Source organism: Dendropsophus ebraccatus, chromosome 6 (assembly GCF_027789765.1).
Source record: "Dendropsophus ebraccatus isolate aDenEbr1 chromosome 6, aDenEbr1.pat, whole genome shotgun sequence".
In the NCBI taxonomy this organism is placed as follows: Eukaryota; Metazoa; Chordata; class Amphibia; order Anura; family Hylidae; genus Dendropsophus; species Dendropsophus ebraccatus.
In genome coordinates, this window is record NC_091459.1 from 119060655 (window position 1) to 119087201 (window position 26547).

The 26547-nt window shown below is 45.1% G+C and overlaps 1 protein-coding gene across 1 annotated transcript in view; it reads right to left on the reverse strand.

Moving 5' to 3' along the window:
* The window catches only part of SCARA5 (scavenger receptor class A member 5), a 176743-nt gene that overhangs the window by 127215 nt on the left and 22981 nt on the right, over positions 1-26547 (reverse strand). The window contains exon 3 of the mRNA XM_069973979.1: positions 20143-20268. Coding sequence (XP_069830080.1) covers positions 20143-20268 — 126 coding nt within the window. The remainder of the gene's footprint in view (positions 1-20142; positions 20269-26547) is intronic.

Genomic DNA, 26547 nt, shown 5'->3' on the forward strand with positions numbered 1-26547 from the left:
CGGGGCGTACGCCAGGGAGAAGGCGTATGCCTGCTGTATCCCCTGCTCGCCTGATGGGGGGGCTTTGGGGGGGATGGGGGGTGGCAAGGCACCTCACTTATCATGATTTACGCCTGATTCAAATCTATACCTGCTGGAAGCAGTAGTAGATTTGTTGCATAGGGTCGGACGCACAGCCAACCGGATTTACTAAGAAGCTTGCGCCTTTTAGTGAATTCAGCCGGGGAAAAGGGGACGGGGCCTAGTTAAAGGTCTACGGACTTAGTAAATGTCCCCCGTTGTGTATAAATGCTCTCTCAGCTCTAAGCCTGTTTATTTTTCTGCCTGCTGACTTTGTCTTGACGTTCTCTCCCGGTAGACAACCCTTCCATACCCTCCCAGGGTTACTTTATTAGTTTGCGGCTTCTGACCTGTGCGTTTTTTCCATCTTTTTGCTCTGCAGATGCAGTCTGGGTCCCCGATGGACCATCCAGCTTTGCCTAGACCGCAGTGAAAAAATAGGGCCAGCCATAGACTCTGCCAGTCAGAGTAGGGTGACATATTGGTAGCTCTTTTTAACCATTTGGTTGTCTTTCTGATCAGACGTCTGGTTATTATCATTATTATTATTACTTTTAAAAGCCTACCTTTTCAACTGTGCCTCCTGTGTGGAACAATCTATTGTTATCATTAAAGATTGAAATTGCCAACATGTATAGTCTAAACCTGGCCATCACGGTTACCCCAAAACACCATGGCCCTAGAAACCTTCACAGGGTGTGCCCCAGGGGAAAGACATCACCATCATCATCTCAGTACCACCGACTGGGCCTCCAGTCACTGCACACAATACCCATGGGCTGTCACATACTTACAGTAGATGCAGTGTCCCAGAGAGGGTATGGCCCCTGATGTTTCTTGCCCACCTGTAATTATCTGCACTCTGCCTGTATTCCTGCACTTTTTATTTTATGCCACTAGATGTCACTGTGTTGTATGAATTGTATGCACAGCTGAAGGAAAAGGTTAAAAGTCTAACTGTCACTAAATGTGTGGGGTGATGTGCCCTGGCCAATCCCTGAACTGGATACCTCAGGTGATGTAGCCAATCCCTGTACAGTATTAAGGCCTTCCAGTCTGTGTCCGGCCAATCAGGGATTAGATTATTCCCCTGAAGGAAATCAGTCGATTTTCCCAGAGAGAGGACTACACTACAGAGAACTCCTGCTGAGGTTTCTTTCAATGCTTGGCTTGTGCCAGGTGTCCTGTGCAGGACTATGAAGACAAAGATTCTTTTATTTTATATTTTCTATAACTGCTTAGAGTTATTAATGTCTGGCTAACAACCTATAAAGGAGGCTGAGGGGAAAAAAGGAGTAATGGGATACCCTACCTACACTGGGCGGCCATCTTCTCTCCTAAAACCTAAGACAGGACTATAAGACAGAGAATAGGTAAAAGTGGTAAGCTGAAAGACTTTACTGAGATTTGCTAGGTTCTTTAGGGGTCCCCCCGACGGCTAGCTCTACCCACAAGGTGGGGCCTACGTTCCTGCTCTATGTCACTAGGTGCCCATAGACAGCGATAGGTGGAGGATTCATACCCATGGGCGTAGGTATTTTCTCTTAAAACCCCACAGTTGAGTACCTTAGGGTCAAGGTAGGCCCCAGTAAGCCTGTAGTAACCCTCAGTTCTCTCCTCTTCCAAAGCCAGCCAAGTTACAGTATCTAAAAAATTTGAAATTTGAGAAATACAGTATTCAAATATTATTCCTCCAGCGAGAAGCTGTGTCCAAATCTAAAGATACCCTGTTCAAGGGATTGGATTTTATATATTGTACGTCTATTTAAAGAAAGGACTTACTACAGTGTACCGAGCTCAAGGAATTACAGTAAAATTGTTTTCCTGTTCAAATTCAATGCAGACTTTGGTGATTTAGTTCACACCTACACCCATATTAAAAAAGTGTTTTGTTGGTGTATCCAGGGGTGGGCTCATACCACTCCTGGCCACCTTGACAAGTGCCTCAGGAGCACCACCGCCATCTAGTCCAGCTACACACCACCTAGCAAGCCCCTGGTCACCACATACAGTAGATACATAATACTAAATGGTGGTTTCCCAAAGAGGAAGACAAGTGACTTCTGGAGAACCTGCACTCACATATCCTGTAAGATCCACTAAGGAAGGAGGTAAGCAGACAGAACTCGGATTCTTGAGATACTTGCAATACTTTGCATTGTACATTGTGCACCATGGGTGGTGCTGCTTCTGGGGGAATCTCTTCCAGGACTGCAGACTCGGAGCGTAAGATTGTGACCCTCACGTTTCATGCTCTTATATATCCATATTTCATTATTTTCCCGGAGCATCAGGCCATTCCGTCTCTTAAAGCTGTCATGAGAGTAGGATACTGCTAACCAGCTGCAGCCATTTACAGGAACATCTGCTTTGTGTAGATCACTTACGTCAAACTTAAGTTCTAAAGTGATGTTCCGGCACCGACTGCCAAGACATAGAGCAGAGTCACACCAAACTCCACCCTGGGATCTTTTGTATCAGCGAGACCCTCCTAATGATGGATCATTCTCTCCAGTCAGGTCTGCCCAGTCTTGTACAGCACAATTTATAGCTAAGAAGATAAGCCCTGATTATGTCCATTAGCGGCCATTCCAGAACAGGCTCAGGCCTGAGCCAAAACTGGCCCAGATCGGGGAGCGTCATGTGACTGGTATCATTACTGCCCGAGAATTGATAAGGAAACGTGTTTATATTACTCATCACAGTCCGGTCACCTCATAAAGGGTGAGATAAAGATCGCTCATCTACCATAAACCAGCTGGACCACTTGCCAAGAACTGAGAACGCCTTTGGGATGTTCAAGATATAAATTGCAATCTCAGAAAGCTACAGGGTGAATCACTAGTCGGAAACACAACCCCTATGTGAAAGTCATATATTGACAGATGGTGACGTTAAAGATGGAGGAAGTAGCATACAATATGGTCTCTAATACATTGGCTATCGTTAAAGGAATTGACTTTTTTGATAAGTTATTAAGAGATACCATAAAGCTGTGTATAGGGGATCAGGTCCCAATTCTCAATCGATAGATGCAATGAAATAAATAGGACGTGAAATAATGGTTGTGTGGTCATACTGGACTATAAGAGTCTCTATGAGCAAAACAAAGTTTTTATCCTGACTGATAAGTCTGGGCCAAAGTATGTACTAGGTGTATTACACATCAGTTCTCATTGGACACCTTTCTATTTAGACACCGAATTAAGCAGCTCTCGCTGCGCCTGACCTAGCAGGAGGTCACAGCATTACCTGTATATATATATATATATATATATATATATATATATATATATATATAAACCATCATTACATTTACAGATCCTTTACAAGGCTCAACCAATCCTGCGGTCTATAAGATTCATCAATATCGGCCACACATCCGCAGTAAATGTTGAGTCTAGTATAGGGTCTGTCAACAAGCACTGAGCTCACTCATCAGGGCACATTATGGCAGTAGTGTTGGGTCAGGTAAAAAGGCCCTTTAACCGAAGGACTATATCACCTGTGTAGCTTTACCAAGTGTTGGCACCAACCTATCCACATTCGGGAGCCCCATATGTGCTATCAGTAAGTTTTCGGTGTGTAGGGCAAACTAAAGAACCTGAAGGGAACTCAAGAGAACGTGATGAAGGACATAAACTCAATGCAGATGCTCTTCTTGACACGTCCAGATCTAGGACCCCATCAGTGCTAACCACATTCATGCCATCACACCTCATCATCCTCAGAGAAAAGGGCCAGGACCCACATCACTTTTTATTAGTTGTTTTCAACACATTGTTTGCCTTTTTCATAGACCTCAGGATGCCCCTATGGTATATAGATCCATAACATGAATATAGCTCGTCTGCCTCGGATGGAAATTGGCTGGTATCTTCATGTATAAAAAGTTGGACCAGTTTCCAAACTCTGAAGATCTTGGCCCACAGATAATGATGTCTTCCCATTGACTTTCCTGTGTGTTATTTTATTTGCTAATTTATCTCCATGTTGCCTGTTGAGTAAATAAATCAGAACTAAATGAGATCTCACTCATGTGATTGTCCGATATCCGAGCAGGCCAAAGACCTCAACTATTCCCATCTTGTCTTAATCTTGGAAAATATTTAATTTCTGTGGGGTAAAGAGCGTGGATATATTCCAGGCTCCAGATGCGGCCAAAGATTTCCATGACATTGGGTCATAAATTACCAGTATCCAGCAAATGCTGCAGGGGAAGTGATACGTTATCCGACCATGGATGATGGATGTACTGGAGACACAATGGGGTTGGTTCATCCAGGCCCATCACTCTGATATCTTATCAGACCCATTACTGAGACTTATGAGGTCGACCAGACATATTTCAGGATTTACAGCAGATAATAAATCGCTATTGACAAGAAATTCTGGTGAAATTGCTCTGAGAAATTAATATTCTGTGATTTATCATTGACAAAACTCATTACGGACATAAATTATGAGCCGTGGAAGCAGTTCTTTAATTTCAAGAGATGCTCAGTACAAGTCTGGAAAGATCTTATGCTTTAACCCCTCACATTCACAATACTGGGCTGTACGGGGTTAGATATGCCTGTATGATGACATATGGGAGCAACTATGATTGACAGCTGCCACACCTGCTCAAAAGCTGAGATCAGAGATAGCTCTGATTCTGGATGTTTAAAGAGAATGTACCATCATGTACATTTGCTTTAAGTGTTAGACATGAATAGACTGGTGCGGGGAAGCCGCTGCCACAGTCCTTTTTTTGAACTGTGGCCCAGTGCTCGGTAATAGACCGGCGCCGTGATTGGGAATCGGGCTGCCGTTCTATTCATGTGTAACACTTAAAAAGTGAATGTACATTCGCTTTAACCTCGACCCCTTGATGGAACTTCCACAAGAAATCACACTGAGGTCAGTGGTCCAGAACTTGAAAAATGTATCGAATTCTAATGGGAAACCGAGGTCTCTGTTCTCAACATTGTAGTGGCCTCCAGCTCTTGGATCCCTGTCATCAGTTAGTTATCCTGTATCCCGTGGATAAGAGATAACTTTGTCAGATGGGAAAACCCCTTTAAGACCCTACATATTGGTTTTAGAGCCCCTCTATGCTTTTCCTGATCTTCAGTGCTGATTGCTCTGCCAAAACATGAGTGGCACTGATGTCGCTTAAGCTCCATGCTGACTGACCTGCGATCACATGATCAGGTACCTGCCTCTAGTCCTTAATCCTAATACGCCAATCAGAGACGTACTGTGTACATAGTAGCTGCTAGGCCTCAAAGCAAAATCTATACCCCTGCTCGCAACCTACCATGCACAATTATATGTGATCTCCTTATGTGCGAGGGAAGCTATTGAGCCCCTTTAAACACCCAGACCCAAGTGAAACTATTTCTCCCAGCCTGGACTAGCATTCTAAAAGTATTTCTATAAATGAAGATATGATCAGATCTGTGGTTACTGTATGTGTCACATGCCGAAAGTTTTTTTTAACAGCTTAAGCTCAGAAGTCAAGGCTGTATGGGTAGTTTCACCACTAGTGGTCACGGGTATCTGGTGGTATTTAGCGGCCTCTCTGCAGTAACAATATCCTACATGATTGTGTAATTTGTTTTTCGGCTGATGTGGCCGATGAGATGATATAAAGTGCAAACTAATAACATAGAAACACCAGAGCCAAGAACATATTAAGTCATAAGGAATAGAAGAAGCAGCCAAGATGCGGCAATCCTGCAACAAGATCACAGCTCTCCTCCTGCCGGGGACGGCATTCTACGCTTTTTTATTAGTTGTTGTTTTATGTTCTGTAAATGTTAAATTAATGGCCCTATAGATGTAATAATGTCCTCACAGGTCAATGATGTGATTCAGTCCATTCAGGGGAAGGAATGTGGTTCTTGATGGGACATTGTGCACCGAAACGCACACGGCTGTTTTTGTTGTTCTTGTTTTTATGGTTTTTATGTTCTTGTTGATCAGGATCTTGATTCTGTTCATGCTATAGGGTTGTCTGCTTGGATTCTCTAAATTACTATCAATATGGCACTCGCTAGACCACAGTGTGGAATCTAAAGTATCTAGTTCTTTATCCCTAGCCCATAGTTAGGCATAGTGCCAAGGAAAGTGGCAAGGGGGCCATAGGATGAGACAAGTAGTGGAACAAGGAGTAGAACCACAAGTACCAAGACATGTAACTAAAGGGCGAGACAACCTAAATCCAGAAACAAAGCCAAGGCTAGGACCAGCATCAGGAGCAAGAGGCACAATGGAATGGTCCTACATCTAAGCCATCCATAGCAGCTCAATCCCCAGTGCCAGCTGAATACTGAGAGTCAAGGCCGCAGGAGCAGAGACATCACCAAATTGGATAGAGGTGAGTCAGGTGCCTAGACGGAACGAATCTGGAAGATGGAGACGCATCAGCAGGAGCCAGAAGATAGGAAGGTCTATTATTATATTTCTCAACCGTCTGATGGTTTTGCACATTGTCTTGCAAGGGAGACCTCAGAGAAGGTCAGGACTATCCAAATGCACCACAAAGCACGTTTTTGTTGGCGTTCTGGGGACATTCCTGGCAGGTTTAGCACTTGGGCTTGGCATGTCCCATGAACAGGTATACAATTGTTGGGAAGTGTGCTACAAAGAACATGTGTCCTCAGACGACCCAAAACCTTCCCCCAGCAGCATATGTTACTAGCTGCCCGAGCAGAACACATGCACTACGGAGTCTGAAGGTGCCAGCGTTTACTTTAAGAAATATGAGTGCTCAGTCCTGTGCAGGTCAGTATGGGAAAGCTTTCCAAATGTGCCCATAGCTCTTGGAAATTCTCTCGAATGTCAGCAAAATTACGTTATTGCAAAGTCATGATAAAGGCTGCACATTATATGTATGTGTCAGCAGGAGTAGGATGCACGCTCCCTACATACTGGGATCTATGGTCCCTACATACTTGGATGTATGGGTTCTACATACCTGAATGCATGTTCTCTACATATTTGGATGCACACTAAGGCTATGTTCAGACACTGTATGAGACCGGCCATTCCGCATCAGAACTCCCCTGTGCACTGACATGATAGTTTCTTACGGCACTGCTTGGGATCCTGGCCGGAGTGTATAATATGTGTATACACTCCGGCTGGGATTCCCTCAGCCTGCAGCACAACGTAAGTTCCATACTAATCACGGCCGTTGCAACAACAGCCATGATTACTGAGGAACTTACATTGTGTGAACATGGCCTAAGAAAGCACACTACATACATGGAGACATGTGCGACGCCCTGGCCCCTAGGGGCCACTCCGCAGTATAGATGGTGCTAACAGGCAAAAACCGGGGCAGCTTTAGGATAATGTGGTCACGGTGTAGGCACGAGGGTGATACAGCTGGAAACCAGGCTCCTGACCATGCGGGAATACTGGGCATGCGATTCTTCGTTGTCCTTAGTCAGGGCACCAATTATCACACCAATGCCAAGGTTTAGAAACAACGGTAGTTGTATATTTATTGTAACGGTGGTAACTAATAGCAACAGTCTCTCCGGATGCAACCAGGAATAAGGCAATCTTGAATAAAGCAGAATAATGGGTGATGCTGCAATAGGCTGTGAGAGTAACGTGCTGAATGATGGGAGTAGTAGTAAAAATAAAGTTGAGATGCTGGGTGGAATGAGACTTGAATGAAATACTTGCTGTTGATGATTAGAGAAGATGATGATTAGAGGAACTGAAGAATGACTGAAGAATCGACACCCAGATGAGAATCTTGAGACTTGAGACAGGAACACAGCCAGTGGACTGGAGCAGCAGAGCACACGCAGGCCTCTCTCTTAGCAGGGAGAGAGGACAGACAGAACTTGTCTCCTGAAGGTGGAGGACAAGACTGAGACTGCACAGGAACAGCAGAGCAACACACCCTATCCCCTCTGGGGCAGGAGATAGACTGAGGTAGAACAGGAAGTCACATGGTAACCCCAGCCAAAAGCTTGATGACCATTGGTGTTACCATGGAAGCAGGGCACAGTCACGTGACATCCAGCCATTGCATCATCACACCATTAGGCATATACAGAGAAATATACATGAGAAGTACCATACTTGAACACTAGGAGGCGACATAATACCATTAGGCATTGATACCTGAATATACATGCAATAAATGAATGAAATAGCAGAACTGAATACTGCAGGGGTGACACAATACATGCAGTTTGCAGTGGACCATAGCTTTCCAGAACAAAACTGGTTATAATAAAAGTATGAGCATAAGAAGGGCTGTTCTGGGACACTGCACATGCTTCCTACATACATGGAGACATACTCCCTATATACATGGAGACAGTCACCCTACGTACATGGAGGCATGCTCCCTACATACATGGAGACAGTCACCCTACATACATGGAGACATGCTCCCTACATACATAGAGACAGTCACCCTACATACATGGAGACATGCTCCCTACATACATGGAGACAGTCACCCTACATACATGGAGACAGTCACCCTACATACATGGAGACAGTCTCCCTACATACATGGAGACATGCTCTCTACATACATGGAGGCATAATTCCTACATACATGGAGACATGCTCCCTAAATACATGGAGACAGGCACCCTACATACATGGAGACATGCTCCCTACATACATGGATACATGCTCCCTACATACAGTACATGAAGGCATGCTCTTAACATACATGGAGACATGCTTCCTACATACATGGAGACATGCTCCCTACATACATGGAGACATGCTCCCTACATACATGGAGACAGTCACCCTACATACATGGAGACAGTCACCCTACATACATGGAGACAGTCACCCTAAATACATGGAGACATGCTCCCTACATACATGGAGACATGCTCCCTACATACATGGAGACATGCTCCCTACATACATGGAGACATGCTCCCTACATACATGGAGACATGCTCCCTAAATACATGGAGACAGGCATCCTACATACATGGAGACATGCTCCCTACATACATGGAGACATGCTCCCTACATACATGGAGACACGCTCCCTACATACATGGAGACACGCTCCCTACATACATGGAGACATGCTCCCTACATACATGGAGACATGCTCCCTACATACATGGAGACATGCTCCCTACATACATGGAGACATGCTCCCTACATACATGGAGACATGCTCCCTACATACATGGAGACATGCTCCCTAAATACATGGAGACAGGCATCCTACATACATGGAGACACGCTCCCTACATACATGGAGACATGCTCCCTACATACATGGAGACAGGCACCCTACATACATGGAGGCATGCTCCCTACATACATGGAGACATGCTCCCTACATACATGGAGACATGCTCCCTACATACATGGAGACAGTCACCCTACATACATAGAGGCATGCTCCCTACATACATAGAGGCATGCTCCCTACATACATGGAGACATGCTCCCTACATACATGAAGACATGCTCCCTACATACATGAAAACATGCTCCCTACATACAGTACATGGAGGCATGCTCTTTACATACATAGAGGCATGCTCTCTACATAGAGACAGGCACCCTACATACAGTACATGGAGGCATGCTCTTTACATACATGGAGGCATACTCCCTACATACATGGAGACATGCTTCCTACATACATGGAGACAGTCACCCTACATACATAGAGGCATGCTCCCTACATACATAGAGGCATGCTCCCTACATACATGGAGAAAGGCTTCCTACATACATGGAGACATGCTCCCTACATACATGAAAACATGCTCCCTACATACAGTACATGGAGGCATGCTCTTTACATACATAGAGGCATGCTCTCTACATAGAGACAGGCACCCTACATACAGTACATGGAGGCATGCTCTTTACATACATGGAGACAGGCACTCTACATACAGTACATGGAGACATGCTCCCTACATACATGGAGCCAGGCACCCTACATACATGGAGACAGGCACCCTACATACATGGAGACAGGCACCCTACATACATGGAGACAGGCACCCTACATACATGGAGACATGCTCCCTACATACATGGAGACATGCTCCCTACATACAGTACATGCTCCCTACATACAGTACATGGAGGCATGCTCTCTACATACATGGAGGCATGCTCCCCACATATATGGAGACATGCTCCCTACATACATGGAGGCATACTCCCTACATACATGGAGACATGCTCCCTACATACATGGAGGCATGCTCTTTACATACATGGAGGCATGCTCCATACAAACATGGAGGCATGCTCTCTACAAACATGGAGGCATGATCCCTACATACATGGAGGCATGGAGGCATGCTCCATACAATCATGGAGGCATGATCCCCACATATATGGAGACATGTTCCCTACATACATGGAGACATGTTCCGTACATACATGGAGGCATGCTCCCTACATTCATGGAGACATGCTCCCTACATAGGGACTGATGTAAGTGTAGCTTTTAGACACCATGATGTTTGGATTTCCTCCTCTGATCACGTATTTTCAGATGATGTTGTCCTGTTGGGTTCAGAGATAGCGTTTGCACCCAGTCCTCCTAGTTCCATGCTCCTCTCTGGTAAGCGGTACACAATCTTTGGTGTGTGGAGTGTATAGTAACAATGCGGGGGGGTGGGGGGGGGGGTTGGAGGAAATAACAGGCTGTGATGCTTAGAATACAATTCTGATTGTATAATGATAATTAAAGGTAGAACAGGAGACACAACAGCTGAGAGCGATTATGGCACGGGGATAGCGGACACGGGGGTCATTAGTGGCCGCCTAATTGTATATTATTCAGGAAATCATTGCTGCTTTAATTACTGAATTACATATTTCAGGAAACAAATTCCAGTGCATGAACCTGGTGTAAACATCATAATAATGGCTATATGTATATAGAAAATCATGGCACAATCCCCAGAGTCTGTAGAGTCAATGAAGCGGCTCTAAACATCCAGACTATTGGTAAATTCCTGCTAATTCCTTATAGGACTTTTGGCATCAAAACAGAGTTAAATGGTAAGTTTTAGCTTAAACTATACAGGTGGAAAATGGTACTGAATCATTGATATAATTTAACTGCAATACCCTATTTAACCACTGGGTGTGCTATTAGCAGAGAACACACCCACGAGGAACAATGAGCATAGCTTATCACTCAGAATGATGTAGTACAATACTCTATAGCACCAAATAATATTAAAAACATTATGTGCAATTATTTATCTATTAGATCTTGGGCCAATCAGGTGCTGTAGACTCAACAAAGTAGCTCTCAACATCCAGACTATACGGCAGATTCCTGCTACTTTCTTGTGGTACTTTAACAATTTAATTTAAACAAAGGTGTTATACAGTATGTTTTAGCTAAAACTATACTGATGGAATATGTTATTGAGTCAATAATACGTTTTTAACAGCAATACCTTGTCTGACCACTTGGTGTGCTGTTAACAGAGAACACGCCCATGAGGAACACTGAGCATAGCTTATTATTGAGGATATGTGTAATACAATTTTTCATAGCACCAACTAGTGTTGGAAATGAAGCCATTACTATATTAGATCTTGGCACAATGTAGATTTAACTAAACTGCTCTCAAGAAATGGACTATTGGGTAATTTCTAATGCGACTTTACCATAAAAACGTAACCTCCAATGTTGCCTCACCTACCCACTACCTAAAACTATAGAGATGGCCAAGGTAGCCAACTCATTGATACATTTTAAATGTAATACCCTGTTTGACCACAAGGTGTGCTGATTACAGAGAACACACCCATGAGGAACACAGAACACAAAACACACATTTTAGACAGGAGTAATGCAGTCCTATAGCACCACCTAGAGTTAGAAATGCAGTAATTTCCAATTTCTGGGGGCAAATTATTACAAAGTCTACATTTTTTAAGGTTCATTTACAGAATCCCAACCTTACTTTTGTACATATGGAAAAGCTATAAAGATTCTATATCCAGGGCCCTTTATGAGACATTATTCCTTTTGTGGGTCCCAAGTGGAATAGTGCTCTGCTATACGATACTTGGAACGTGTTCACGCCTCATAGGAAAAGAGCGATACAAGATGCAAGACTGTATGGAGGAAGTTATTGCAAAACAATAGAGAAACCTCACCTATATGGAATAATGGAATCCACCTAATAAACTGTGTGTCTCCATTTCTTACCAGCTGTAAGATCTCTGCTTGTTATCAGGGAATAGCATTGAGGTTTACATCATGACCTAATGCTGCATTTACACGGAACAATTATTGTTCCAATTTGCGCAATAACGATCACACTTGAGTGTTAATCGGCTCGTGTAAACACAGGGAACGATCAAGCGACGAGCGAGAAATGGTTCATTGTGATCTTTCAACGCGTCGTTGATCTTAAAATGATCGCAATAACGATTTTTTAAACGATTTTTCACTTCGGCTAAATGCTGATGGTTAAAGAATCAAATTGTTGCTTTAAAATCGATAAACCATCGATTGGGCGAATTATCGCTCAGTGTAAATGGACCATTCGGCTGTTTAGGTATTAAGGTTTTTCATGTTTTTTTTCCCTTTTCTCTATTGGTTTCTAGGTGTTTGTTAAATTTTAAAAATAGTTTTTACTTTACTGCCAAATGATGTAATTTTGCTTCTTGTCCATTTTTTCATGTTTTTCATTTTTTAAAGTAGAGCCAGAAACATCATATCAAAACTATAACATAAAACATACAAGCTGTGATAAAAGTAAGAATTTTTTTTTTTTTAAACTGCAGCATGTGAACCCAACCTAATAATTGTGTTGTTACAATTGCATCCATTACGGAGAATCCTCTAAGAGCTCAACAAATCGACAGTACAAATATGTCTCTTGCCCTGATTTTTTGTTACAATGTATCAGTGAAGGTAAAATGTAGCGTTCAGGAATCTGTTTAGCTCACAGAGCATTGTCTAGAATGGATACAACTGTAACAAACCCTCAGTTGTGTGAATATTAGTCCGAGCTCCATTCATTCATTGCAAGTAGAGAAAAAACTCTTCAATTATTACGTTTTTTTTTACATAAGACTAGAAGAGTCCCCACTTTACCACCAACACCCCCACTACTACCTACTCCAACACTCTGCACTAACAACACCCCCACTACCACCCACTCCAACACTCTGCACTAACATCACCCCTACTACCACCCACTCCAACACTCTGCACTAACATCACCCCTACTACCACCCACTCCAACACTCTGCACTAACATCACCCCTACTACCACCCACTCCAACACTCTGCACTAACATCACCCCTACTACCACCCACTCCAACACTCTGCACTAACATCACCCCTACTACCACCTACTCCAACACCCTGCACTAACAACACCCTTTCTACCACCTACTCCAACACCCTGAACTAACATCATCCCTACTACCACCTACTCCAACACCCTGCACTAACAACACCCTTTCTACTACCTACTCCAACACTCTGCACTAACAACACCCCCACTAACACCGCTAACAGCCCCACTACCACCCCGACCCAACACCCGAGCATCAAAACCCCACTACCACCACTAACACCTCCATCACCAACAACCAGCTACCAGCACCATCTCTACTACTACCACCAACAATGCCTCCACCAACACAAAACCCCACCACCCACAATCCCCCAATACCACCAATACCCCCACTACCACCAATACCCCACCAACAACCTTACCACCACCATTATCACCGTCAACACCACCAATACTCGACTACCAACAAACCCACCAACAACAACCCACCAAAACCCCCCCTACCACTCACACTACCACCACCCCACCACCAAAACCCCAGCTACCACAAACACCCCACCCACAACCCCACCACTAAAACACCTCCACTACCACCAACACCGCCACCTCCGCCACCACATGGCCACTACATCAACTTCCACTCTTCTACTAGAAAACATGTCCATACTCTGCTTTTTCTTACTAGTAAATTGATCTTGCGACAGAGCTGCTGATGGAACCTTCTGGCATGTGGAGTTTGCAGTAAATGCACTAGAAGGCCCCTGTGTCCTGTAAATCACAGTGATCGACGCTACATTAACTGTTAATGAGGTATCAATGGGTTGTAAGCTAGCAATGCGATAAACTCCCCGTCCTGAAACGTTAACTCTGCTCTGAAGACCCAGAACCACAGAGAGCGCCATGATGTCACCTTCTCAGGCTTCCAGCCAGGCCGTCTATAAAACCGCAACCTGGAGCTACAAAGATTTACAGTGAGGACCAAAGACATCAGCTGAGATCACTGTTACTTGTACAGTAAGCCATGTTTTATCTTCTAGACAGTGTAAGAAAAGCAATTAGGTCTTCAGAATGTGCTAAGGGTCTTGTGATGAGAGTGATTATTGCCCAGTTGTTTGGGGGAGTATGGGGGGGATGGGCTTAAATGCCCACAATTTAGTCCCACTGCCAGACACAGACAGATCAGCTGTGATCTGTGGGAAAACTCAGCAGCAAGTGTTCCACTTCCCTGCAGTGCCTCCGCAGGAGAAACAAAGTATTACACCGTGCAAGGTCCTCCAGAGACAGAGATCCTTTTCATTGTCGATTTTACTCAGAAAACCAATTTAAAAGGGTTGTTCCGGGCTTAGACAAACTTGGCTGCTTTCTTCCTGAAAGAGTGCCACTCTTGTTTGAGTGTGGTATTGCAGCTCAATTACACTGAAATGAATGGAACCGAGTTATAATAACACACACATGGAACTAGAAGTGGTACTGAGATATTTGCCCAGAGAAGATGTCAGTTCTACTACCTCCCCCAGCAGTGAAGAGGAGTAGTAGTAGTCCTCATCTGGGTGGAATATTCTGAGATACTCTCTTTCCAGCATTTTAGAGACCCCAGCCCAGAGATCGGTCCAGTCTCCTCCCAGTCTTTTATCACACAGAGAATATATAACCATCACCATGTCCCTGTTACTGTGCAGATCCTGATGATGCGCCCAGAGATTACTCACCCTGTTATTATTGGTTACACCCCAAAATAATGACTGCATGAAGGAGGAGGAGGAGGAGGAGTATAACACTGCTCCATGCACTACAATGTGTCACCACAGAGCGGAGCTGTAACATATTTTCCATATTAGTGTATGAAAGAAGGAAAGACAAGACACATAATAGAGTGCACTCCACAAACAATTCAAAATAAGCCAAAAATATATATACAATTAATTTTATCACATGACAACACTATACAAGAAAAACAAGGAAAGCACTGAAAAGCAAGGTTAAAATCACGTAAAACATTCCCCAAAAGGGATAAATGATCAACGGTTTAAACCAAAAGGTGTGAGTGGGTACAAAACCTACAGAGGGCAGCATACAGACAATAAATTGTAACCAAGATCCAGATATGATACGTAACACAATAGCTCTATAATAAATAACCCAATAGCTCTATACAGTCCAACCTGTGGGTGTTAAAAGATACATAGGGTATAAAACACACAAAGATATAAAGCACAAGTAGAGAATAAATAGTATCACCTATAATCATGGAACCAAAAAATGTGTGCTGGAGTAAGGCTATGTTCACACTACGTAAAACTACGGCCGTAGTTCTGGCCGCAGAACTACGGACGTAGTTTTGCGGTGTGTGACATAGCCTTGTGTGCAATTGGATCCCGGCCGGAGCGTACACACATCGTATATGTTCCGGCCGGGATCTGTGTGCGGCGCCGGAAAAAACTGACAGGTCAGTTTTCTGCGGCCGGAATTCAGTGAATTCCGGCCGCAGAAAGACCTGTCAGTTCACACAGTGAAGCGAGCGGCTCCGGCTATGGTAAGCTCTGATGCGGGCGCGCGCCGATGTGCCCGCATCAGAGCCCTGCGGCCGGAAAGATCATCCGGCCGGTACTTAAAGTGACACTGTCACCCCCTTTGTTCATTTTGACATCTCTACACAGGTGTAAAGGGTAAATTTAGTGTTTTTCATACCTTATTTCATATCATATGTCATGGTGCTTGTTCAAGTAAAAAGTGTCCTTTTATCATCTGCAGATTGTATTAAGTGGGCGTGGCCTCGCGGCACTAGCGCCACATAACCCCGCCCACAACGGCACAATTGGCCCCGCCCCCTCGTCGGCCATTGGAACAGGCTGGCCGAAAGGTCTAGACTCCACCCCCTTTACGTTGGACAACCAATGGGCGTCAAGGGGGCGGGGCCAACCGTGCCGTTGTGGGCGGGGTTATGTGGCGCTAGTGCCGCGAGACCACGCCCACTTAATACAATCTGCAGTTGATAAAAGGACACTTTTTACTTGAACAAGCACCATGACGTATGATATGAAATAAGATATGAAAAACACTAAATTTACCCTTTACACCTGTGTAGAGATGTCAGAATGCACTAAGGGGGTGACAGTGTCACTTTAAGTACCGGCAGAGATGATCCGGCCGGTACTTAAGTACCGGCAGAGATGATCCGGCCAGAGACCGGCCGGGTCACGGAGTGTGAACATAGCCTAGTGTGAACATAGCCTAGTGTGAACATAGCCTAAAAGTGCAAAAATAGTGCAAAGAATACCAGCGGCTCCCCAGTGGGAGTCCCGCAATATAAAGTGCACCAGTAGCACACCTTTCAACAATAAATAAACCGTGCAAAATAGTATGAAATGTATCTGAAGCAACTAAACCCTATGTATCCGAAATGTACTGATGGTATACCCCAAGGACCTCAGACAATCATGGAGCAGTCACCCTGAAACAAACCCCACGCGTATCCTCCCTCAAGGAGACTTCGGCAGGGGTTGCTTTTCAGTGCTTTCCTTGTTTTTCTTGTATAGTGTTATCATGTAATAACATTTATTGTATATATATTTTTTGGCTTATTTTAAATTGTTTGTGGAGTGCACTCTACTATGTGTCTTGTCTTTCCTTCTTTCATACACTTGTAGTCATTATTAGACACAGAGTGGCACCCCTTGTTTGTTTGTTAGTTATTTAGGTTGAGCCCCTCAATACTAATTATAATTTTATTTTTGCCATATTACGTTGTGTTTGTCTAGTGTAGTAGTAGTGTAGTTTGGTAGTGTAGTGTCCTCATAACAATGGCAGCTATAGAGCTCTGGGATAATATCATAGTGATCCATGACCATGCATACCACATTGACCACATAACAATACCATAGTAATGCCAGTTATAATGCTCTATTACTGTGCACAATGAGGTCTATACAGCAGTGTCTCTCCATTACAGTGCTCACCATAAGTGACATTCACACGGTACACATAGCATCACAATGTACACTTAGTATCATAGTATCACAATGTACACTTAGCAGCGCCATCCATAGTGCTCCATAACAATGCCTATAACAGTGTCTATATATCAGTGCCATCTATAGTGCTCTGCAGTGCTCACATAGCAGTTTATTCCATAGTGCTCCATAACAATGCCTATAACAGTGTCTATTTATTAGTGCCATCTATAGTGCTCTGCAGTGCTCACATAGCAGTTTCATCCATAGTGCTCTATAACAATACCTATCACAGTGTACACATATCAGTATCATCTATAGTGTTCTGCAGTTCCCATATACCAGTGTTATCCATAGTTCTTAATAACAATACCTATCACAGTGTACACATATCAGTATCATCTATAGTGTTCTGCAGTGCTCACATAGCAGTTTCATCCATAGTGCTCCATAACAATACCTATCACAGTGTACACATATCAGTATCATCTATAGTGTTCTGCAGTTACCATATACCAGTGTTATCCATAGTTCTTAATAACAATACCTATTGTGGTAGTCGACCGGTGACGTGCTAAGTGACGGCACTTCTGTGGTGGTTGGTCAGTTCTGTTGTACAGCTCAGCCAAGGAGATAAGTGTTGTGACGCCAGTGCTAGTCTAGTGTGGCTGGCTGTACTGTTCCCCAAAATGGTCGGTGACCTTCCAGGTTGTGATGGGTCCCTTGGGCTCTTGTCACAGTAGTCCTGAGTGACAATCGACCCACCCAGACTATCGGTACCGCCACCCACAGAAGGGGGAAAATAACCCAAATGTGTATAGGTGCTGGTGCAGAGGAGAGGATGACTGAGTCCCAGTAATGAAAAAAATTGAATATTTTTACAAGAGTGAGAAGATACTTGTACCCGTGTATAGACTATAGTATGACCACCTTTTGCCCAACAGTGTCAAGGTAATCATCCTAATAGGGTGATACAAGTCCCAGCCTTGGTTACCTAGGTGAAGATAAGTGTCCGAGGTTTCACCCTTTCACACTGTGAGATAGAATATGTAGACCTTCTAGGAGATTTGTTCTAACCAGGCTAGTTCCACTGGTACATCAGGATACTGCCCTTCACTTTGTAGAGTTTCTCGACATGGGCTGGGTTTATCCCCAACTCTTATCCTTTTGTAGTGTTAAGCACTACATAGTAGATAGACTAGAAGAACTGAGTGTTTCTGGTTGCTTCATACATGTGTCTTAGACTAGACTGGACTGTCCCGGACAAAGGTCCTAGCAGAACCAGGCCCTGGCTTGGCTACAGCAGGGACGTCTGCTCTGTGTGTCCTTCTCCCACAAGAATCTTAGTAGAACTGACGTTACATTTCCTCCCACTCAATGACTACTTCCTACAGGGATGTGAGTGGACAATAAAAGTGCATAATACATAGGAAATAGTAACCCTTTGTTGGCTTCAGCTGTGCAATACATAAGAGCTTAAATACAAAACCCTGACATCTTGTGGTGAAACTATAAAATACCTTCATCACCACTTAACCTAGAGAAGAAGCTTTTGCGACAGGTGTAAGAGAGAAAGCACACCTGTGGTGGGACACCACACTATCACAATGTACAAATAGCAGTATCATCTATAGTACTCAATAACAATCTCGAACACAGTGTACACATAGAAGTGTTATCTATAGTGCTCCATAACAATGTCTATCATGGTGTACAAATAGCAGTGTCATCTAGAGTGCTCCATAATAATGCCTGTCTATCACAGTATGCACATAACAGTGCTATAGTTTCTTAGATACAGTTAGATACACTAGCTCAGCAGCACACTTTTCCTGAAGGTAATATTATGCAGAAATGATAGGTGATGTAGTGATTTTACTAATGTAACTATAACTTGGTAACGCCCAGGTCACCACCGCCATATGTTACAAGGTGATTCATCCTGCCTGTCCCCAAGCGCTGCCCCTCTGTAAAACAACCCCATAAGATATCATAACAGCTCCAGATACCCCGGATTATCCAAGCAGCCTGTGATCCTGGGGCGACTCCTCTCTGGGGATACAATAAATCACATTTCTCTACTTCACCCCATGGAAATAATTAAGGAATGGCTGCGAATCCCACAAACAGATGTAGCAGAGCTGAATGTGCTATTAAACTGTTCCACTTATATAATGATATAATGATTGGTATAATGATAAGGGGTACTCCGGCTAAATTACTTCTCTTTAAAAATCTCCAGTCTTCTAGTACTTATCAGCTGATGTATGTCCTGCAGGAAGTGGTGTATTCTTTCCAGTCTGACACAGTGCTCTCTGCTGCCACCTCTGTCCATTTCAGGTACTGTCCAGAGCAGTAGCAAATCCCCAAAGAAAACCTCTCTTGCTCTGGACACCAGAGTACCCCTTTAAATCAAATCATTGGGTGTACCTGTAACCTTTTGGAAACCCTCAAATATCAAATCATAATATCACATGGATCATGCAAGGTGTCAAACACAGCTCTGCTACATCTGCATATGTACCCCATAACTGTGCAGTTCACAGTGCCCCCATAACACTGACACCACAATACCCCATAAGTGTGCAGACCCCTTGTGTGACCCTCCTGACCATCACACATGGTCATCACAACATTCAAACATGATGGTAGCAACAATTACAGATGTCAACATGACAAACATGGCCGTCGTAACAATCGCATGTGGTCATCGAGACAATCAGAAATGGTTATTAAGGTTATTTCATTTGGTCATTACGTTGGTTAATATTATGGTAGTCGGTGACTGGGCCACCTGACAAGTGACATCATCCGCACTATAAAGGGGTCTTACCTGCCAAGATGAAGACTCCAACAAGGATAAGAAAGACCAGTAAGTAGAGACCGACCACTGCGTACTTCAGAGCTGCGATAGACCCCAGCTGCCCGCAGCGTCGCGCTTTCCTGCCATTTGCTGGACCTGCACATCAAGAAAAAGTGGAAACATCACAAGACTTGTAAAGGAAATAAAAATAAACCAAGAAATCCTCGGAGTCCACTGATTAGGAATACTGAGGATGATGCTAGAAGATCCCATGAACAAGTGATTGCAGGTCTTTGTTATTGTTGGGATGTATGGTGTGTTTACACAGAAAGATTTATCTGACAGATTATTGAAGCCAAAGCCAAGAATTGAGTTGAAAAGAGGAGAAATCTCAGTCTTTCCTTTATAACCTATTTTCTGTTTATAGTCTGTTCCTGGCTTTGGCTTCAATGAACTGTCAGATAATCTGTCTATGTAAACGCACTCTCACAATGATAAGCTACAATCGGTGGAGGAACCTGCTAGCAAGTGTTTATCTCTCCTGCAGCGCCACCACTGGAGACCTGAGGCATTACATTGTGAGAATTAGGGTCCTATTAGACTTCAATTATGATAAACGATTGCAAACAAGCGCATTTGCAAATGACCTGAAATCATTTAATATAATACAGGGAATGATAGTCACAATCGTTCATTTGCATAATCTAGTATACAAAGTATCGTAATAACGACCAATGTGTACAATGTGTACAAGATTTGTGAACAAATAACAAACGATTAACAATGATTTTATGGTCAGCTTAAAAAATGCGATCAGCGACAAACAAACAAATTTTCATTAATAGATTATCGCTTACATTTGAGCGATATAATGATTTTTCGTACAATCTTTCCATGTGATGAGGCCCTTAAAGGGGTACTCTGGTGAGATGTTTTTCATTCACTAGAGTGAATAAACTGTTGTCAGAAAGTTATACAGATATGTAAATTGCTTTTATTTAAACATCTCCAGTCTTCTAGTACTTATGAGCTGCTGTATGTCCTGCAGGAAGTGGTGTATTCTTTCCAGTATGACACAGTGCCACCTCTGTCCATGTCAGGAACTGTCCAGAGCAGGAGAGGTTTTCTATAGGGATTTGCTACTACTCTGGACAGTTCCTGACATGGACAGAGATGGCAGCAGAGAGCACTGTGCCAGACTGGAAATACACTACTTCCTGCAGGACATACAGCAGCTGATAAGTACTGGAAGACTGGAGATTTTTAAATAGAAGTAAATTACAAGTCTGTATAACTTTCTGACACCAGTATTTTTGATAGAAAAAAATGTATATACATGTATATATGCAGTGACAGGTGCATTGGGTCCTCCAGAACAAGACATGCTGTTTGGGTTATAAATGAGGACCCGAATGACCGACCAAACCCATAATAACTTAATAGAGTAGACGGATCCTTAAAGCAAGTACATTTCCATGGTTGAGATAAGAGGCCATGAATCGATAGTCCCAGTGTATCCTTGGATCGGGCTCTGCTTGGTATATCTCAGCATAGCAGAGCCTAATCTATGGCATAAGTCACTCGGAGAGGTAAATCCCTTCATCTGAAATTTTAATCAGATAATGAGAATTCCAATAAGTAAAAAGCTAAACTGCGCAGTGTAAATGGGCGACTGGGCTCTTGTTATGACTCGTCCTAATGAAATAATGGTGCCGAAACGGGAAATAAAATCACATTTGAACGTCGACTCTCCCCGTCTCTCTTGTTCCTCACTCCGTGTTCTTAATACATTGGCCAACCTATCAAACGCGTTGGGGTTTAAGCGAAAAACCAAAAGACCGCAAAAGGGAAACAGATGTAGAGCTCAGAAAAACCTCAATAAATTGTGGTCTGAATGTATTCGCAGTTTTAATCTATAAAAGATGTAGAGGATTCCAACCTGGAATATATGAAGACACCTTCTATGGCAGGGCCGTATATTACAGGAGGTGCGGAGAGGCGAGGGCGCCGCATGTATCGCACGTCCGATGAATCTGCTGACAAAACCACATAACTCCCTAATAACCGAGATATACACATATCAGTCAGATATCACATGGGCTCTAGCTTCACCAGACTCCCGAGTTATGGACCTACCGTGTTTCCCCGAATATAAGACAGTGCCTTCTATTATTTATGTCTTATATTATAATTTTGTTCCAAAAGAGGCACTATGGGGGACATTTATCAAGGGGTTTGCGCCAAATTTTTGGTGAATAATTGCATTTTTCACCCATTTTTGGTCTAAGTTCTATTTATGAACCAGTATTCGACAGGTGAATATTTTTAGATGCGACTTTTTTTTTCAATCTGCCTGTTTTAAGTATTCACCCAAAAGTTCGCATAATCCGGGATTAGCGCCCAATTTATCATTTGCGACTTTTTAAAAAGTCGCATAAAGAGGCGCAAGCTTATGTCTGGTCAGAACCAGGTGAATAAAACTGCGCAGTTTTTTCATAGTTGCGCCTTTTTTGCGCCTTTTTCTTTAGATGCATTTACTATGGCAGTGCTACATTTTAATGAATCAGTCACAAGATATTAGAACAAAATACACACCAATCCCCATTAGAATAGTTGCACTTATTAGACTCCTTAGTAAATGTCCCTCTATGTCTTATTTTCGAGGGATGTCTTAGTTCTTTGGAGGGGCACGGGGAAAGATGTGAACGGCACAGGGAGAGATATGAGTGGCATGGGGAAAGAGGTGAGCGGCACGGGGGGAGGGAGGTGAGCGGCACGCGGAGGGAGAGAGAGAGGTAAGCGGCACGGGGAGAGAGGTGAGTGGCACGGGGAAAGAGTTAAGCGGCACGGGGGGAGGGAGGTGAGCGGCACGTGAAGAGAGAGAAGTGAGCGGCACGGGGAGGGAGGTGAGCGGCACGCAGAGAGAGAGAGGTGAGCGGCACGGGGAGGGAGGTTAGCGGCACGCAGAGAGAGAGAGGTGAGCGGCACGGGGAGGGAGGTGAGCGGCACGCAGAGAGAGAGAGGTGAGTGGCACAGGGAGGGAGGTTAGCGGCACGCAGAGAGAGAGAGGTGAGCGGCACGGGGAGGGAGGTTAGCGGCACGAGGGGAGGGAGGTGAGCGGCACGCAGAGAGAGAGGTGAGCGGCACGGGGAGGGAGGTGAGCGGCACGTGGAGAGAGAGAGGTGAGCGGCACGGGGAGGGAGGTTAGCGGCACGAGGGGAGGGAGGTGAGCGGCACGGGGAGGGAGGTGAGCGGCACGCAGAGAGAGAGAGGTGAGCGGCACGGGGAGGGAGGATTAGCGGTACGAGGGGAGGGAGGTGAGCGGCACGGGGAGGGAGGTGAGCGGCACGTGGAGAGAGAGAGAGGTGAGCGGCACGGGGAGGGAGGTTAGCGGCACGCAGAGAGAGAGAGGTGAGCGGCACGGGGAGGGAGGTTAGCGGCACGAGGGGAGGGAGGTGAGCGGCACGGGGAGGGAGGTTAGCGGCACGAGGGGAGGGAGGTGAGCGGCACGGGGAGGGAGGTGAGCGGCACGCAGAGAGAGAGAGAGAGAGGTGAGCGGCACGGGGAGGGAGGTGAGCGGCACGCAGAGAGAGAGAGGTGAGCGGCATGGGGAGGGAGGTGAGCGGCACGCAGAGAGAGAGAGGTGAGCGGCATGGGGAGGGAGGTGAGCGGCACGCAGAGAGAGAGAGGTGAGCGGCACGGGGAGGGAGGTGAGCGGCACAAGGGGAGGGAGGTGAGCGACACGCAGAGAGAGAGAAAGGTGAGCGTCATGGGGAAAGTGGTTAGCGGCACAGGGAGAGAGGTGAGCGGCACGGAGGGAGGTGAGTTACACGCAGAGGGAGAGAGGTGAGCGGCATGGGGAGGTAGAAAGGTGAGCAGCACGGGAAGAGATGTGAGGGGCACGGGGAGGGAGGGAGAAAAGTGAGCTCCACAGGGAGGGAGAGAGGTCAGCAGCGCGGGAAGAAATGTGAGCAGCACGGGGAGAGATGTGGGAGGCACGGGGAGAGATGTGGGCAGCACAGGGAGAGAGGTGAGGGGCACGGGGAGAGATGTGGGCAGCACAGGGAGAGAGGTGAGGGGCACGGGGAGAGATGTGGGCAGCACAGGGAGAGATGTGGGAGGCACGGGGAGAGATGTGGGCAGCACAGGGAGAGAGGTGAGGGGCACGGGGAGAGATGTGGGCAGCACGTGGAGACAGGAAGAGAGGTGAGGGGCACGGAGAGGGATGTGAGCGACACGGTGGGGGATGGAGAGAGGTGAGAGGCATGGGGAGAGATGTGGGCGGCACGGGGAGACGGAGACAGGTAAGAGGCACAGGGAGAGATGTGGGCGGCACGGGGAGACGGAGAGAGGTGAGAGGCACAGGGAGAGATGTGGGCGGCACGGGGAGACGGAGAGAGGTGAGAGGCACAGGGAGAGATGTGGGCGGCACGGGGAGACGGAGAGAGGTGAGGGGGCATGGGGGAGCGATGTGGGCGGCACAGGGAGAGAGGTGAGGGGCACGGAGAGGGATGTGAGCGACACGGTGGGGGATGGGGAGAGGTGTGGGGCACGTGGAGGAATGTGAGCGGCATGGGGAGAAGGTGAGCGGAGGCAGGTGTTGGTGGATGGCCTTACTTTCGGGGGCGCCTTACTTTCATGTTGGGGGTGCCTTATTTTCGGGGATGTCTTACTTTGGGCTACTTCATAGATTAGTTGGGGTGTCTTATTTTCGGGAAAACACAGTATATTGTGATTCATATTGCATCACCCTGCTATACAGCTCTGTTCACATTGTATTTCTACATGATATATGATTGTAACCCATCATATACTTCTCCCATAGACCCCTATGCAAAAAGAGACATCTATAGAAGCCATGTATAGGGGGTGGGGGCATAGACAGACCAATAGTGATTGAGCAGATTAAAGAGGTCTTTACATCTGGACTAGTCATTGCCTATCCACAGAAAATTATATAACCATGAGATTGCGTAGGGTCCAACCTCAGGTATGGGGACCCCAAAATCCCAGCTGAAAAGAGTTCTGGGTGCCACCCCTTGATTCCTTCTAAACAGAGCCGCTATAATAATGGAACAGCGATGCACATGCTCCAATCAGTGGGGATTGCAGGGTCCCACAGAGCATGGTCTGAGGCATTACTGAAGGTGAGGTCACAGCACCTGCTGCATTCACTCCCTGTCTGCTCTTTCTGTAGCATCATTCATCACAATGAGAAGAGGGGAGACAGGGGGCGCTTCCTTGTGTAGAAAAGAGTGACCAGGTGGATGGAAGGAAGATCTGACAGGGATCCACTCACCTGGGTAGGTTGTGCAAATATTAGGCACAACTCTAAATGCAGCATGAAGGGGTGTACTCCGCAGCTGTACTGGGGGACATCACCACCGACGGTGGGAGAAGCAAATGCAGAAGTGTAGTCAAACGACTACAGGACCGAAGACCAAGTCCACGCCAGAAACGATGAGCGCAGGAGTATATACAGTTTACACACGGCGGTGCAACCAAAAGTTATCCAAAAGTAGATGACGTAGTAAATCAATGTTCATTTATTGCAACGCGTTTCGGCCCTATATTATCTAACATGGGCCTTTATCAAGCATCTGATAAAGGCTTGATAAAGGCCCATGTTAGATAATATAGGGCCGAAACGCGTTGCAATAAATGAACATTGATTTACTACGTCATCTACTTTTGGATAACTTTTGGTTGCACCGCCGTGTGTAAACTGTATATACTCCTGCGCTCATCGTTTCTGGCGTGGACTTGGTCTTCGGTCCTGTAGTCGTTTGACTACACTTCTGCATCATTCATCACAAGGCAGCTGCTGTAATCACACCTCACTCTCCCTAAGTGTCCCAATAAAGATAGGTATATATATATATATATATATATATATATATATATATATATATACCTATGTATAAAACAGAGAGATGGTGATAAAGGCTAAAGGAGCTGGTCAGTGATGGTGACATCACTCAGGGGGCGGGGCTAGAGCTAAGAGACAAGATCCAGCCTCCTGTGGTCTATTGAGAGAGGGAGGAGCCGGAGAGCTGGAGACAATACACGTTGTGTAGTTCTTCTATTTTCTCATTCCTGTAACTAGGGAATCCCACCATGCTGAGGCCAGTACTATTATTGATAACCCTATATGAGATAGTTATATGTCTTGGGGGTGATATTTTTATTAAATAAAATTTTCTGATACCGGAGTGCCCCTTTAGGAGCTGTATTATCGGCCACAATGTGTTGCTGTTTAACGCTTCTATGTAGCTGTATAGTACTTTGTCTGTGCTCAGTGCAGCAGCAGCAGGTGTACAGTGATCCAATATCCGGCTAAGCCATCACATCTTGTATACAGCCCTGAAATAGGACACGACACCTGCAGATTCCAGCACACCTCCATCCAGTCACATAACAACCAGCCCTGTGCTT